Source organism: Charadrius vociferus, unplaced genomic scaffold (assembly GCF_000708025.1).
Source record: "Charadrius vociferus isolate BGI_N301 unplaced genomic scaffold, ASM70802v2 scaffold101, whole genome shotgun sequence".
Lineage (NCBI taxonomy): Eukaryota > Metazoa > Chordata > Aves > Charadriiformes > Charadriidae > Charadrius > Charadrius vociferus.
The window spans coordinates 614,022-630,823 of record NW_009646941.1 but is presented as its reverse complement, the minus strand read 5'-3'; the positions used below and the strand labels follow the sequence as shown (position 1 = coordinate 630,823).

The following is a 16,802-nucleotide window of genomic DNA, read 5'->3' as shown; positions in this document are numbered from 1 at the left end:
GTTTCAGAGATGCATGGGCAGAATTGGCTGGCTAGTTTTGCTCAAATTCCTTTGTGTCAGGAAGAATCATGTCTGAAGTGATTTGCTTGGAAAAGCAATGGGCATTGCGCAACTCGCTGGGAATTCAGGCACAGACCCACCACGAACACCATGTGGTGAACCATAGCCCTCAAAACTGCTGGGCATGCATGTAAGCAGAAGTTTTGAGTGGTGAACCCCCCTGACAACTAGCTTTTTCACCAGTACAGTCTTGTAGGTATATGACTGCCATAGATTCATTTCAAAGGTGTTTGACCGTTCAGCCCTTTCACTGCAAGTGCTCAGAGGCAGCAACACAGGAGGCATTGTCCACTTGCAAATAGTACTTTTAGCTGCTTTGTAGATCAGATGAAACAGTAGTAGTTGTAAAGAAACTTAATCCAGGTGACTACTGTTATGTGATATATGATCTCCTGTGATTTGTCCCCTTACTGGAAGCTTTCATATTTTGGTGGTGTATAAAGTTGGGTTCTAAATAAAATTAAAGTATTTTCTCCAGGGGCATATATTGTTTTCTGAGACCATATAGGCTTATTTTTTAAATGCCTCCTTCTAACAGAAAAATGGCTGTTGCAATTTAATGGCATAATTTTGTCCACAGTGAGCTTGTTCCTATTGTCTGCCATTGGTCTGAGAATAGTAAGGTTCATTTTCATCACTTTTTCTTACCTGGGTACAACATATTTGTCATTCTTAACTCTCAAATTCCAGGTGAAATCAGAGTATTTTCAGGATTCTTGTCCTGAAAATAAGTATCTTACATGTACGTGATTTGCTGTCCTACTGCAGTAACTCCTGTCAGCTTAGTCAAAAGCCAATTAAAGTTAAGCAGAGAATAGTTTTAAACAAGAAACCTTAATCTTTTTCTTTTTGTAATCCTGGAGCTCCCAGTAGTTGAAAGGGCTTTAGCTTCATGGTTGCACAGTTTTCATTTGGGATGAGGTATTTTCATTACTTGTTCTATGACTGAAATTCTTCTAAAGTCGTTCAGGAAGGTCTGCTTACCTTGTATGATAGCAGTTTAAATAAAAAGTTTAAAGGAACATGTGAAAGATTAAATATTAAAGAAACCATCTCAAATTCCAAGTCAACAAAGATTGAGCCAGTTGAAATGTCCTGGCTTCAGATTTCATGTGCTAACTTTGCTTTGGTAATTTAGCAACTCTGCTTTCTCTTTGAAAGGCCTGTTCTGGACCAGCAGTTTTGGTCTCCTTAAATCACAGGCCTCCCCAAAAGTTCTTTGAAAGAGGTTTTCGCTCCATTTATTTTAAAAGAGTACCTTGCATCTGCCAAGTGCATAGGAGTGGGTTTCACCATCAGAGTACAAGGTCTTTGCAAACTGACATGGCTGTCATCGTATGTGGAGCAGGAGCTAACCCGTGTTGATACTTTTTTTAACCACAGGATATACTTAATCTATCTTTAACCTGGCAGTGTTATTTTAATGTTAAACTAAACACAATCTAATCACTATTGCACTTTCACTTTTACTTTTCCAGAATCTGTTACAAAAGAAGCTGATGATGATGGTGATGATGACGATGAAGATGACGAAGATGACGACGATGATGATTCTGAAGTTAAAGAAGAAAATGGTGTATTAGTCTTGAATGATGCAAACTTTGACACCTTTACTGCAGACAAGGACACTGTGCTGCTGGAGTTCTATGCACCATGGTGGGTTCACAGCCTTTGTTACCTCTTTAGGGGCAGGATGGGGTGGATATTGGCAGCATCTCCGACAAGGCACACTCCTAAAAAGTGAGTTTGGGTTGCAATTTTAAAGATGCCATAGGAGTAGCTTGCCTGCAGGAAAAGCATTGGACTCTGCCATAGTCCAGGGTAGGACATGGTTCTGGTGGTGCAGAGATACCCTTTTCCCTTCCCCTGTACCCTGTTACAGACAACAGGCTGCTCTTTCTCCACAGATATGAGTCATGCTGAGGGATCCCATTCCAGGGGAAGCATAGCCCTGGTTCCATCCCTGCTCTGTGCCCATCAGGGAACAGAGGCGGTCCCAGTGAGCCCCAGGAAAGTTATGCAGCATGGTCTTGCAGGCTGCTATTGTGTCCCTGTACTGGCCCACTGAGGACTTGTGCACTTCCTCAACTAGATGGAAGAATGGAGGAGACTTCCCTAGTAAGGGAACTGCTAGAAGGTTTTCCTTCTCAAATTCAAATCTCTGTCCTTGCCAGAAGGGTGTGGTGTGAGTAAGGACATAGCTCGTTTGTATTCTCAATTTAAGCAGTGCCTCATGCATCTACCTAATGATGATATTTCTGCTAGTATACCAGGGTATACAGAGTAACACGTCAGTGTGCTCAAGGGACCTACAATGGATTTACCCGCATACAACTGAGACAAAGAATCTAGGCAAGAATTTTGTCTTCTTCTGTATTCTTATGGACAAAAATAATAGGGATGGCTAGTGGGAAAACAAGAGTAGAGTAGATTTGCAATCGGATTACTGAATTAATGTTGCAGCCAGAACCTCTCTTCCTTTGTGGCTTAGTGATATAAAGATGACTACTTGTTTGTCCTTTGTAGTCTTTGAATAGAGGGGAGAATATGATCTTGCTTGACGTGGAGTTGCATTTTAACTAACGCTACTTTCATTACAGACAATCCCATCCCTGCTTGTCTGTAGGTACTATTTCTGCAGCTGTAGTTTGCCTGCATGAAAACTGAACATGAAGCTTAATTTATCCAAGAAGAAAGATGTGTAGTCATCACAGACTAAACGCCTCTTTTCTTTTTTCTATTCCACCTCCTGCCAGTTGAGAGGCTAAGGAGTATAGGCTGTCTGCTATGCATGACCTTCCCTCTTTTTTTTTTTTTCTTCATTGTCTTGGTTTCATCTTCAGCTTCTCAAGCTATATTCAGCTTTTCTTATGCTGGTATCCTCTGTTGTGCCAGCTTTTGCAGCAGGAGCCTCTCTCCTTCCCAAGGAGTTCTGGTGTGGCTAGAGAGGAGAGAGGTGCTGCAGTGCTGTGGTGGGTGTGAGATTTCATTAGGCCAACTTAAATCCTGGTTCATTTTTCCTTTAGTTCAATTTAGGGTGCTGGGTAGAGAAGATGAACCTAGACTAGGGAAAAGCTGAAGTCTGAGACCATATTTGGGGGCTCAGAGGAGGGAGAAGTACAGTACAAGGCTTGCAATTTTGTTTTAAAGCTTTTGAATGGAAAAAAAGAGATTTGAAAAAACAGCATGTTAGTTACTTTCTACCTCTCCGTGACCAGAAAACATAGCAATACAAATATTCTTATGTTGATGTTGTGAACATCTGTCAGAAGGCATCCTGAAAATGCAGAATAGCAGATTGCCCCTGTGAGTCTGTCTTATGTTTATGCATCTACTTGTGTCTTATGACAGGTGTGGGCATTGCAAGCAGTTTGCTCCTGAATATGAAAAGATAGCCAAAACTCTAAAGGAAAATGATCCTCCTATTCCAGTTGCCAAAGTAGATGCTACTGCAGCCACTTCACTAGCAAGTCGTTTTGATGTCAGTGGCTACCCAACCATCAAAATCCTGAAAAAAGGACAACCTGTTGACTATGATGGTTCTCGAACAGAAGATGGTAAGCACCAGTCCTTTGCAATTCTCTGTAGGAAAGCAAAGTAGTATATGGTCTTGCTTCTTAATGTGACAATTTTGAAGGACTTTGATCTCAAGTTACTTTATCTTAAGCAGAATAATATTATGAAGGCTGAAATTTTGCCTATCTTCTCAAATGGCTGCATGCTTGAGGGAAAAATTTACAGGTAGTGGGTTAGTGCTGTTACTGATGGAAGGTTTCTAGAAATATGACTTGACTAGAGGAGGAGGTAGTCTCATGCTTGCTGAAGGATCAGCTAATAAGAGACATCTGGTCTGTATGTTGGCTGTATATAAAAGCAGTTGTTTCTTGCTTAATGAACGTGTCCAGCTTCAGTCAGAGGGGAAAAACTATCTTTTCTGTCTGTTTTGAGATGGAAATAGCATGCTATGTGCTGCAAAGTACAGATCTGCGCTGTGCGTAAGTCAGTTGCTCTATGTAGTGAAGAGAAGACCTTCTTGGCAATACCAACAATGAAGTAAAGCATAAAGGAACTTGATTAAGAAAGTGCTCTCGTGTGAGCTTGACATGTAAGCTTTGGTCCAAGATCATGCTTGCCACTCTGATTTTTAGATTCCTGATACCAATTTTTGTATTTGATATGCTCCTGGTATGATAATGCAAACTTGCTAATTGGACTATTGAACTGTATTTCAGCAATTGTGGCCAAAGTCAAGGAGGTTTCTGACCCCAATTGGACCCCTCCACCTGAAGCTACCCTGGTATTGACCCAGGATAATTTTGACGACGTTGTGAATGGTGCTGACATAATTCTGGTGGAATTCTATGCTCCATGGTAAGCAAGAAGGCAGTCACCTGTACTTTCCTACCACAGCTGGCCTGAGTATGCTTGGTGAACCCCTGCCTTGTGCAGGTGTGTGTGTAGCTCTGGTGTACTCTAGTTCTAATCTGGACCTAGGATCACATTACAAATCATTTGAAAACTAGACTGGACCTGTTGTTCAGCAAGGAGCAGTCTCCAAAACTTCACTGAAGAGTCTCCTTATTTACTGATTTTGGAACACATTGTGAGATACTGAAAACCAAAGGGAGTTGGTCCTTAGTTTAAAAATGGCCTCTAAAAATGAAACTACCTGTACTAATGTGGGGCCAGACATAGAGGCTAGCTTCAGGTTGGAAAGGCAAGTCTTCCTAGCCTGAAGCATCCCCTGTGAATTGAATAACCCCCTTTCTACTTTCTCCATTCTGGAAGACTTAACTCTTTTAGTTCCAAAGTAGAAGGTGCCTTGCAGGACTCATGGCTTGTAAAAACTGCCCTTCTGTCTCCTTCCCTAGGTGTGGACACTGCAAAAGACTTGCTCCAGAATACGAGAAGGCTGCCCAGGAGCTCAGCAAGCGCACACCTCCTATTCCCCTGGCTAAAGTCGATGCCACTGCTGAAACTGAGCTTGCAAAGAAGTTTGACGTTACTGGCTACCCAACTCTGAAAATCTTCCGCAAGGGCAAACCTTATGACTACAGTGGTCCACGGGAAAAATATGGTACTGCAACTTCTGCTATTTCTTATTTTCTGAGGGCTTGACCACAAGTGTTTTGACATATCTGTAGGACCTGCAGACTTGTTAACATCATAGCAAAGGTAGTTGGGGAAACCTGAAAAACTGCCCACATATCTATATAGGCCAGCAGTATAAATTTGTCCCTAATCTTTATAATGTCTTATGGTGGTACTGTAAGCTCCTTTTAATGTAAAGTAAGTTAAATACACATGGTGAAGTCGTGGCAATGTAATTGGGTAGCCTTTAATCGCACTGGAATGTGCCGTAAGGGCTGGCAAACTGCTCAATACTAGGTTTTAATAAGAGGGAAGACTTAAGGCTATCCAAGTAGAACTTTGGCTCTTAGCAAGGTGAGGAGACAGTGAAGGGTCTAGAATTTAGGAAAGGAGGGTTTCTTGAAAGATCAGCTGATATCCGTGGAACTCATGCTTGGTCACCTGTTCTGAAACCAACTTGAAAAAGAATATCCAGAACTGCAGCTTTAAAAGCTTGGACTGAGGCTTTGCTAATTTCGTCTTTTGGTTATTGTGGGAGGGCTGCATGGAAAGAAAGGTGTTCACAGGAAATGTGGTATTAAACAATGTCATAGAGGGAATGCCTGAACCTTTCAGTTCAATAAATGTTCTAAGCAACTTTTTGGGGGTGGGTTTGTCTCACAGGTATTGTCGACTACATGATTGAACAGGCTGGTCCTCCATCCAAACAGATTCAGGCAACCAAGCAGGTACAGGAATTTCTGAGGGATGGGGATGATGTCATCATCATTGGTGTCTTTAGTGGAGAGAATGACAAAACCTATCAGCTCTATCAGGAAGCAGGTAAAGAATGTTTTGAAATATTAATGTATGTTTTGTTGATATTCTGTCCAGGAGTTTGGGCATGAAGAGATGCTTTATTTCTGCTTAGTTCAGTGGGGGGAGGTTGAAGAGGAATAAGGAAGGAGATTGAAGGGTGATCTTCCACTTGTACTCAAGAAAAAAGCTGACACCAGATTTTGAGGCTATAACTAAAATATCAGCCAGTCACAGAAGATACCCCCTCTTGGTACTCTGTCCCTAAAAACATGCAAAACTAGAAAGGAGGGAAAATTCCTAGCTGAGGAATAAATCACAACTTCTTGGCTTAAAGCCTTGCTAGCTTTGCCATCTGCTATTGCTTGTTTCATATCTGACAGTTCGAGGCTGGTCTCTGCTGAACTTGTTTGGGATGAGGGCCCTGGAGAAAGAATATTCATCCACCTCTGGATCAGTTTAGCTAGACCACTCCTGGCAATGCTTATGCTTAAAAACCCCTTTGATATGACACAATGATGGTCCTGTTAATAATATTTGATATCACACAGAACAGGTTAAGCACTTGAAGTGCTCAGTCCCTTCAATCAATCCCTGTGTCTGGCATGATCAAACTACTCACAGGCACTCTTGGTTTCTGCCAGAGCCTTGAGAGCAGTATGGGCAATTCTTCCCCAGCTATGCCTGCATCTGGGGCTGCCATCACTTATAGTCGGATTAGGAGCCAGTTTGGTTGCTCCAGCTTGACAAGGTACAGAACTTTTTCCCAGGCTGCCCCAAAACAAATGGATTGACTGGGTGACCTTGTGAGTTCCTTTCCAGCTCTACTTTCTGTTATTTGGGGGGAAGCCAAGAGGTAGGAGACTATAAACAAATAGCTGTTTCACTGTGTATGTTTTGCAAGCTGTTCAGGGTTTTTGAATATGTAAAATCAAACCATCAAATAGATGGTTTGTTGAACAGCATACTTGAATTCTATGCATTTTCACATGCTTCTCACACCTGGATGAGAGCTGTTCTCTAAGACTCTGGATTATTCCATGTCCCGGTGAAAATAGGAAGAGAGTTTCCTTGCAGTGCAGTCTCAAGGTTTCAGTTGGAGGCTCTCAGTTCACTTCTTGATGACTTTTCCTTCTCCATAACCTTAATTTTTCAGCTAACGGTTTAAGAGAAGATTACAAGTTCCACCACACCTTCAGCAGTGAGATTGCAAAACTGTTGAAAGCATCTCCGGGAAAACTGCTTGTCATGCAGCCAGAAAAATTTCAGTCGAAGCATGAGCCCAAGATGCATGTCTTGGATCTTAAAGTGAGTCGCTGGTCCAAAGCTAGAAAGTTTGTTGCACGGATTGAAGACTCTTTCTTTGTATATATGAGCCATTGGCATCTTCCTGTTGGAAGTACTTCACTAGATATTTGAGGCAATGTGTTTGTCCCCTGAAATTGTATTGCTTTGAGAAGGCTTTACAAAGTAAACCCAGAGGTTATGTATTCATATAATAATTTACCATTACAATATTCAATTTGAAGGTAGAATACTAAATTATCTTTAGTGCTCAAAGATTTGAAGAATAACATGGCATCATTGTTTATAACACGCCCCTCTTTCTTATTCATGCATGCATCAATATTAGTTTCTAGTAGTGTGTAACAGAAATACTGCTTAAATCCATTTGTCTGAACTTTTTTCTTAATTTTTTAAACAGGACTCTACAGATGGATCAGAGATTAAAGAGCATGTGCTAAAACATGCTTTGCCTTTAGTTGGTCATCGCAAGCCTTCCAATGATGCTAAAAGATATGCTAAGCGTCCTCTAGTGGTTGTCTATTATTCTGTAGACTTTAGTTTTGACTATCGTGTTGGTAAGTGAGCTAAGATTACTGTTCTTCCTCTTTGAGAAGAAGCAAGCAGTAACTAGAGATTACTAATCCTATTGTGTTCTGTTTTTCAGCTACTCAGTACTGGAGAGGCAAAGTCCTGGAAGTAGCCAAAGACTTCCCTGAATACGTGTTTGCTGTTTCTGATGAGGAAGATTATTCTTCTGAAATAAAAGACTTGGGCCTGCTTGAGAGTGGAGAGGATGTCAATGTCGCCATTCTGGATGAAGGTGGCAAGAAATATGCCATGGAGCCAGAAGAGTTTGACTCTGCTGTACTCAGGCAATTTGTACTGGCATTCAAAAAAGGTACAGTTTCTAAAATTGGGTTCTCTAAGCCATTTGCTTTGTGTTCCCTTCCAAGAGTTTTTCCTGAGGCTATGGCTACAATGAAGTCATATGTGCAACCTTACAATTTTCTATGGCCTAAAGCTTTTGGATTTTTCTTGGTTTATGATTGTGTTTTTCTAATCTCCGTTCATTAACTTTGCTTGGACTATGCTGTGGCATCTAGCTGTATTCTAACACTGAGCATGTTAGGCAAGTCTAACAAGCGTGTTCTTGCAGCTTTGAAGTGTGAGTTGGTTATTTATATACGGGACTAGTATAATAAATCACTTTCTAATATATTGTGGATGGACACCCATAAAAAGAGGGAGAAAAGTTCTGAGGAATTGTGAAACAAATTGTTGCCCGTATTTCACAAGGTTATTTTGCTAAAATGTCACCAGCAAACTAGCCTATGTTTCATGCAGAAGTAAATTCATTTACTGGTGCAATGCTTTTTCCCTGGCAGGAGGGTGCACTTCTGCCCTTTCTTATTGTGGGAGATTGTAATGATTGCTCTTACCGTATTCTAACAACAGTGTGTGGTTTGCTTCCTTCTAGGAAAACTGAAGCCTATTGTGAAGTCCCAGCCAGTGCCAAAAAATAACAAAGGGCCTGTGAAAGTGGTAGTGGGTAAAACTTTTGATACCATAGTAATGGATCCAAAGAATGATGTTCTCATAGAGTTCTATGCCCCATGGTGTGGACACTGCAAGAAACTAGAACCAGTGTATACTGAGCTAGGCAAAAAATACAGGAATGAGAAGAATCTAGTCATAGCCAAGATGGATGCTACTGCCAACGATGTGATGAGTGACCGCTACAAAGTGGAGGGATTCCCCACTATCTACTTTGCTCCAAGGGACAAGAAGAACAACCCTATTAAATTTGAAGGCGGAGACAGAGATTTAGAGCATTTGAGCAAATTTATAGAGGAGCATGCAACAAAACTCTCCAGAACAAAAGAAGAGCTTTAGATAAGGGTGGTGAAGAATAATTGTTTGTACATTGTAGTTAAAAGCAAGTTACAGACAAAACTTTGTGAGAGAAGAATTAAGCAGTTTGAGCAAGGAAATTCTTGAGCAGTAAAGCAATTGCAGTATCTTTTTTTATATGGCAGAAAAATTTTTCTGGACACTGAACTTCTCTGATATGAATGTCTTACGTTAGTTATGGTTTTGATCTTTGGAGAAAAATACATCCTTTATTTTTTGTGACTATCTTGAGCTTGATTATTTGACTCCAATGCAGCTGTTTTTTAAGTTAAAAGATATTACCAAAAAGAGAACCAGATCCCTCTGCCAAACAGATTTGTCTTATTTGTTGGTATGGTTACTGGGGGGAGCAGTGTTTTGAGCCAGTCCCTCTTCTGTTATATTTCTGTATACCTGTTCATGTGACTATATCACTGTATTCATTGCTGAGGGTAAGAATGGAAGTTGACTAAAGTGTGGATGAATTATTCAGTCCTGTTGAGACACAACACAGGGACTTGCTAACTAAATGTGCTCTACACCTGTCTGCTTTTGCTTTGTGCCCCTCTGTAGAGAGGGTGATGCTAAAATAGCAAGTTTTTTCTAATTTACCTCTTAACTAGTCCATATTGGTCCATTTATATCTTAATCTTGCTAAGTATTTTTTGGAGTAATTGGAGTGTGGCAGAAAGAACATCTAGTGGGTAGTAACGCTTGGATTCTGGTATCAGATCTGTGTGTCACCATCTCCTTTCCTTTTGCAGAGAGGAAAGTTCTGTAGTGATTCTTCTTTGGGGAAGTAGACTGAGACCTTCTCATGGACTTTATTCCTGTAGCTATTACTGCAGGTACAAAGGATAATCACATCTACTCTGTGCTCCACTTGGCAGTATGTGTGTTTAAAAGTGGATTTTGATCTCGAATGTCCCAGTTTAGATATGTTCATAAATTTATGTGATGTGTTGGAGTGGCAGGTTTATATACTTCAGAAGCACTGTCTGTCTCTTCTCAGAGCTGTGATGCTGTGGTGTGAGCAACTTGAGTGTCACTGAGGCAGTTTTGATGCATATTTCATTTTATGGATAGCACTGTTCTGCTAGCAGCACTATTTTCTGTCTTGCAGAAGACTAATATCATCAGTCTTCCTTCAGTGTTTCCTTGTTGCATTTGTTTTCAACTTTTTGGAGGGTGTGCAAATCTAAAACCACCACCCAATCTTTTTTATTCTGGGGAGATACCCTTCTGTGTAGCAAGGGTAAACCCATGTCCAGGAATTGGCTGTTAAGGTATAGTCCAAGGACCCAAAAGGGCCTGTAAGGGGGTACATAATCCCTGCATAATTTCCTACTGCACTTTGCATCCCTGTTGAAGGGACATGCCTCCCTGCTGCCTTAACAGGGTACTGGCTGTTAACCTATTCAGCAAAGCGTGGCTGTAGAATTATTCTTAGAGTTGTGTGAGACTGCATGAAGGCTTTCTCTTAACTAACAGCAATTTATCTGAACCTAGTGAACAAAGCTCACCAGGTCGTGAATGAAGGGGATGGTACCAAATCTCCACAGGGTGCTGGGGTGTGCTTGAATGCTATTCAGCTCCTGTTTACCAGCAAAAGCTGGGAAGCGCTAAGCAACTATTCAGGATCAGATCTCAATTGCTTCTTTGTGTTAAAGCAATGTAATCATTCGCTTCAGGACCTGGCATTGTCAGTTTCCTCTTCTTATGGCAGAGGGTTTTTCTCTTCTGTCTTGAACACATGTCTGTACATTTAAGCTTAGGCAATATTTGACCTACAAGACTCTTACCAAGTGCATTATCTTCCCATCACTTGCCATTTCTGTTTGCAGCTTTTCTGCAGAGCCTTCAAAGGCCATCAACTGTGATAAATGTCTGTGCATAGGCAACAGGACCAAGACCAGACTTAGCTGAGCACCAGCTTACATTTGAGGTGACTTTTTTCAAGTTTAGAAAGTAGCAAGCCAAGTAGCAAGCTCTGTCCTGCCTGCAAGTTGAGATCAACTCAGTTCTTCAAATAAGTAGGCACAGACTTTTAAAATCAGTTCTTAATCAGCTTCTATCCCTAAGCAAATACCTTGTTTGATACTGCAGGGAAGTAGATTGCTCCTGCCTCTTAGTTGGTCACAGGCTTGTAGGGATTTATTCCAAAACAGGTGTCATCTAACCAACAGGAGGACACAGGATAAATGTGAAACATGTAGAAGGAAGGGTGAAAAGTACCTTATTTGCAGTGGGCACTGCAGTCAGTGCTGAAGCTCCATTCTTCTCAGGACAATAATTGTCAAGGTTGAGCATAAGAGTTTCTTGCCTCTCTTCTTGCAGGTGCTAACTTACTAACATCATTGCCAATGCTGTACTGTTTCTGTAGACTTCTTCCTCCCAGCAGGGGCTGACACCACTCTGGGTTGAAAATAACCTCTCCAGCCTGCTGGGTGCCCTCGTGGCATAAAAGGCACAAGGTCTCAGGGAGTGTCCAAGGTGTGTTTGCATGGTGCTCCTGCTGTCTTTCTCTTCCTTGTCTCCGCAGGTGGAGGCAGCCTGGTACACAATTATTTCAGGGCTGTGCTCATAGGTCTGAATTTTGTTCTGGAGCAGCGGTGCTTAAGTCAGAGCTGAGTAAGGAAGAGGAATACACTAGCTGTAGTAGAAACTTGGTTTCTTGACAACTGTGAGCTGCAAGAGCAGGCAGTGTTAGCCCAAGTAGGTTATGGATTTGGGTTATGAGCAGTAGAGGGAATGAGGATTTGATCCATCCTTACACTAGTGTCATTTGACTGCATTTCCTGTGAGTCCTTGGCTGTACCACACACTTTATCATCTGCAGCCCATAATTGGTGTGTTTATCTTGATCTCTTCCCAGCAAAGATGAGGATACTGTTTTCTCTCAACTTCAGGCAAAGTTGTACTGGAAAGCAAACTGCTTTACTTAGCTCCAGTATCTTATCCCCTGATGTGTGCACTATCAACACCACATCAACTTTCTGTGAAACTCACTGGGATGGCTACATTATTAGGTCTCTTATCTCTCTGTAGAGAGAGAAAGCTCTTTTCATTAATATCAATTTTCAGGTAATTGATTTTAAGGGGAACAGGTCATACCATCTTTTGGAATTTTCTTAAATGCATTATGCATGTCTGCTTTTCCCTTCCTGGAGCATGCTTTGCTAGGTAATACATTAATGGAGTTTAGGATACTTAAGTGCTGCTGACTAGCCTTGGTGTTCCCTTCTCACAGAAGGAAAAAAAAAAAAAATGTGTGCAGAAGAACAAGGGAGCTCCCCTCACTTGCTCTTACCCACAGCTACATGAGCATCATTTCTGATGATAGTTCCAGGTGGAAGAAAGCCTGCAGTTTATGCTTCAGCACAGGACTGATTTGTGTAGTAATAACAGTTCCCGGCAGGCTCCAAGGAGTCTGGCCTGGTGTAAATATCTCCCACATACATGTCCTCTAGAAAACAATTATTTTCTTTTTTTTTTTCTGTAAACTGTAGTACATCTTTAAGTCTTTAATCTTGAGATTTCTTCAGGGCCACTTCCTTTCCCTGAAGGGTCAAGGATTAAGGTAGACAGCAACTCTAGCACAACCAAAGTTCCTTGGAGTGAGTGTCTGTACTGTGTCTGTGGGATGTGGAAGGTAACAGTAAATACTGGTCTGGGATCTTGATGCTACACTAAGTGCTAGCTTTTTTGGTACTGGAAGAGATTGTTGACAATAGGGGGACATGTCTCTTTGAAGTCAAGGTTATTACTTGGTTTTTACTTTAAGCAATGTTGTACTTCAAAACTGTTAATTATGGTGATGCCTGGGTATGGCCCAAGATTTGACTGGTAGCAAGCAAGGCACTGCAGAGCTGGACACTACTCCACAAAGTTTATCTGCTCACAGCCTCCATTGGAAATGAACAAGGATCAGAGGATTGAGTATTGCAGTCCATACTCTCAGCCCTTGATGTGCGGTAATGAGCACATGGAGCCCTGTGCAAACAAGTACATAATCCACTTAGTGAAACTGGTACAGAGCCTTGTATTTGTTAAGCAATTTGGCTTTGGTTTGCTGTGCTTAAGCTGTAAAATTCCCTTTTCCAGTGCAGAGCAGGGGTCTGTGAGCAACCCTAGCTGAAGGCACTGAAATGCTGCAGTACCTTGCCTCAGTTGCCAGGCGTTTCTGGGACTTCAGCTGGTAGTGCTGCACAGCTTGAGGTATGGAGGTGTTGCAGGAATCTCAGTGTATTAGGGCAGTGTGTCAGGGGAGGGCTTCCCTTCTTTTTGTGCATGGACCCATGGTAGGTCGCATGAAGCCATGCGGCCATGGGCAGGAGAGACTTTTCCCTGGCATGCACGACCTGTCTTGATATCTCTGCCCAGAATCCCACAGAGCTTACAAGTCAGCTTGTTTTCTCTCAACTTCTTTGGAGGTTTCTCTGCACTGAAGCCTGTTCCTTTAGACACAGTTGTGTGTGCTCTCAGGGGCCAGAGACTGATGTCATGTTAATGTTAGTGCTGGAGTTTCTGTGCTCCGAACACCTGGTTTTAGATGAAGCCTCTGTGCTGTTATCTGACCCTTTGCAGCGTTGGTTTCTGCACTATTCCTGAATGTCTGGACAAACCCTGTATGCACCATGAAATCTAAATTATCATGTCTTTGCAGAGGCTGGGTGAGACTGCTTGGGGTCTGGAAGGATGTAGCCATTCTCCAGTTTCATTTCTGTGTATAGAGATGAAGAGATCTGTTCTGTGAATTACCTTGAATCCTCACATTAGAAAGGTAGAAGTTTCAGTTTCAGAAATGCTATGTGTTCAAATCACAAACTGTGTGTGGCTTGATTAACAAAAAGGTAGACGAAATAAAGCTATAATTAATCCAATCATGCAAAGAAAACCCCTGTCACAATCAGTAACCCAGTCCTCTGGTGGATTTTCACACGCTGGTGTTTTAAACAGCCAGTTGTTCTTCATAGTGAAAATTGATGCTTGTCAACCTGCTCTTGATTAATGCTCTGCTCCTTGTTTTGTCTAAATTACAGTAGCCTTCCTGAAATTCAGGATGTTTTGCCTTATAGTAGGGGGGGAACTGTTCAGCAATACAGCCTGGTAAATTGTTGCTCCGAATGACAAAAGCAGAATGAAAGAAAACACAGCAGAGGAGGGTTCAGAAAAAAGCAAATGGTAACTCACATTTCCATAAAGTCAGAGAAATCAAGACTAGACAAGACCACTTGCTCACTTATTCTGATTGCTTTACATATCAGGCCACAAGTTTTCAGCTGTTTATTTTCCATATCCAGCCTAATAACTTGCATTTAACCTATGCATCTATTCCAAAAAAAAGACGTGTGCAACACAACCAAAGCTCCGCAACTCTGCTAAGTGCTGATGCTGCACTAATACTCATTTCTGAACTACAGAATGCATTCAGGAAATGGAACATGCCTCCTGAAAGTGGTACTGCTTATAGTAAGGAAGGCAGTTTTGCGTTCACTTGCCATGTGAAATATCTCATTACTTTTGCTAATGCCTTTGGATAGTAGATTTTAGTTGTATTTTAATGTGGGGTCTGGCTCTTCTTTTGTTGTTTGAGTTCGTTTTGGTCTTTTGCAGTCTCAAGATGATCTAAAAACTAAAGGATAGCCAGTAAAACTCCACTAGCTTCATTAAGCCATAGCTCTTCCCAACCAGCACATCTTCAGAGAGGGCCTACTGATAGGTGGGTTGAGCTTTGTTCAAGATCCTTTCGAAGAGCCTGAAGCAGCAGTAATAGAGCACATAACTACAGCAGATGTGCATCAAGAGGGGTGTTTATTGTTTATCAGTCCATTGAAAAGTAAGTGGCCTTATGAATCTACTTGCCTCTTTATTTTTCTGAGAGAACACCCATAATGTTCAATTTGGACAAACCAGCTAATCTTTAAATAGAAAAGTCACATTTTAAATAAAAAAAGAAAGGTGTCAGTGGGCTGTGGTTTTAATTCTTTCACTTCCAAGATGCACCACAAGTAATAATGAGATCCTTGAAGCATGCTGTTTTCTGTAGCCGTACAGTAGTGGATCTAAGGGTGGCACTTTCTCATAATGGAACAGGTAAGGCTCAAAACATCTGTCTTTGATCACAGTGATGTGGCAACAGCTTCAGTGGTGGAGAAATTCAGTGTGTATTTGGTTGGTTTTTTTCCCTAACAATGCAGCCCGTTTTGCTGAGAATTGTAGTAATGGTCACCCTTCACCAGACATACAGTACTTAAACACTTCAGCCTGAGGGGATCCTGTAGAACTATGGGAAAAAGTCATCCTCTTGGCTGTGAAACACCACACTCAGAAAGACCATTCATTGATGGAAAACATACTGCATGGAAAGGAAAGAGGAAATTAGGATAATATGTAAAAATCACTACACATATGTAACCATGAGTAACAGGCAGTACCAGGCAATTCAGCTAATCACCCAAATAGGCTAATAGCAAATAGATATAAATAACTGTATGAGTGCAAGAAAATCTGGAAACACTTAGTCTGAGAAATGCATCAGCTCAGAGGTAGAATGAGTAGAACAATATGAAGATGTTCTAGTGGGAATTGTAGATCTTGCAGATCTGTAGATCTGTTGGGGGGGAGGGGGGGAACCCAAACTGGTCTGGTTTGGAACCTTCCTCATCTTCATCTTATCAGTAACCATTTCAGACCACACATTTTTAATGGTGGTAAAAGAATGAGCATTGCCTGACTCGAGGTACTCCTCTAGTAATAGGTAGAGAAACTAACAGCTAAATTTAGTTGCTTCATAGACTGACTTCAGAGAGTCCATCAAATGCATTCAAAAATACCCTGCTGGATTCATCTGTTTGCCACCAGAAAGAAGCAGTTATTGTGTGTTTCTCTGCTGTCTATGGCACTTCCTTTCTCTGAGGTCAAGTTTTCTTTCTTCTCTTTCATTAAATTGAATACAGTGTTAACCTTTCAGAATAAGAACGATACATCTAGCTTTATGGTGGCAACATGGTGGCAAAAGTTTTCCTTGTCCCAAGTCACTATTTATTAAAAACAGTAAAAGACTACCCAGAAATTAGGTGATTTATCCCTGCGGTGGAATATAAAGTCTGGAGTTTGGGGTCTGGGTTGCACCTACAGGGGGAAAATCCTCCTGGATGGGGAGAATTAAGTACCTCAGACAAGATCCAAAACAGTGGTAAGCAGCAATAGAGCTCCAGCCAGTAGAGGATGCTGAGGAAAGGGCCTGAAAGTCATCTCTCTTCCAGGCTTGGATAGATTTCTTGAGGTCATGGGAACGGACTTGCAGTTTGTGATCCTCAGTGTAAAACTCCCTCTGGGAAGCAGGTGACTGACATGTGCCATCAAAGAATTTCTCTTTAAGCGGGAGGTTTGACTGTCCACAATTTTATAATGGTGGTTATAGCACCTGCCTAAGGTCAAGCAGACATCTTCCCCCTTTCCTAAAAATCCTCAGAGGTGCATCTCTTGAGATGATGCTCTAGCTCTCTACCTATGAGGGACAGGCTGTCCTTTCTGCTGCATCTGTTTAGAGAAATTAAAATTGGTTGGGTTAGAGAAAGAAAACAAAACTTTACTGGATAGCTGATAGAGAGGACCAGCTTTACTGATCTTGTTCATAGGGCAGGCAGGTCCTTCTCACCCAGAATGTAAATCTG

At 41.6% G+C, this 16,802-nt stretch overlaps 1 protein-coding gene across 1 annotated transcript in view; it reads left to right on the top strand.

Moving 5' to 3' along the window:
- PDIA4 (protein disulfide isomerase family A, member 4) overlaps window positions 1-9,450 on the top strand; it is a 35,578-nt gene extending 26,128 nt beyond the window's left edge. The window contains exons 2-10 of the mRNA XM_009895049.1: window positions 1,539-1,716; window positions 3,412-3,617; window positions 4,293-4,431; window positions 4,932-5,137; window positions 5,815-5,973; window positions 7,103-7,254; window positions 7,652-7,808; window positions 7,898-8,131; window positions 8,711-9,450. Of these exons, the coding sequence (XP_009893351.1) occupies window positions 1,539-1,716; window positions 3,412-3,617; window positions 4,293-4,431; window positions 4,932-5,137; window positions 5,815-5,973; window positions 7,103-7,254; window positions 7,652-7,808; window positions 7,898-8,131; window positions 8,711-9,126 (1,847 nt within the window). The 3' untranslated portion in view covers window positions 9,127-9,450. The remainder of the gene's footprint in view (window positions 1-1,538; window positions 1,717-3,411; window positions 3,618-4,292; window positions 4,432-4,931; window positions 5,138-5,814; window positions 5,974-7,102; window positions 7,255-7,651; window positions 7,809-7,897; window positions 8,132-8,710) is intronic.
- Window positions 9,451-16,802: the final 7,352 nt, after the last annotated feature.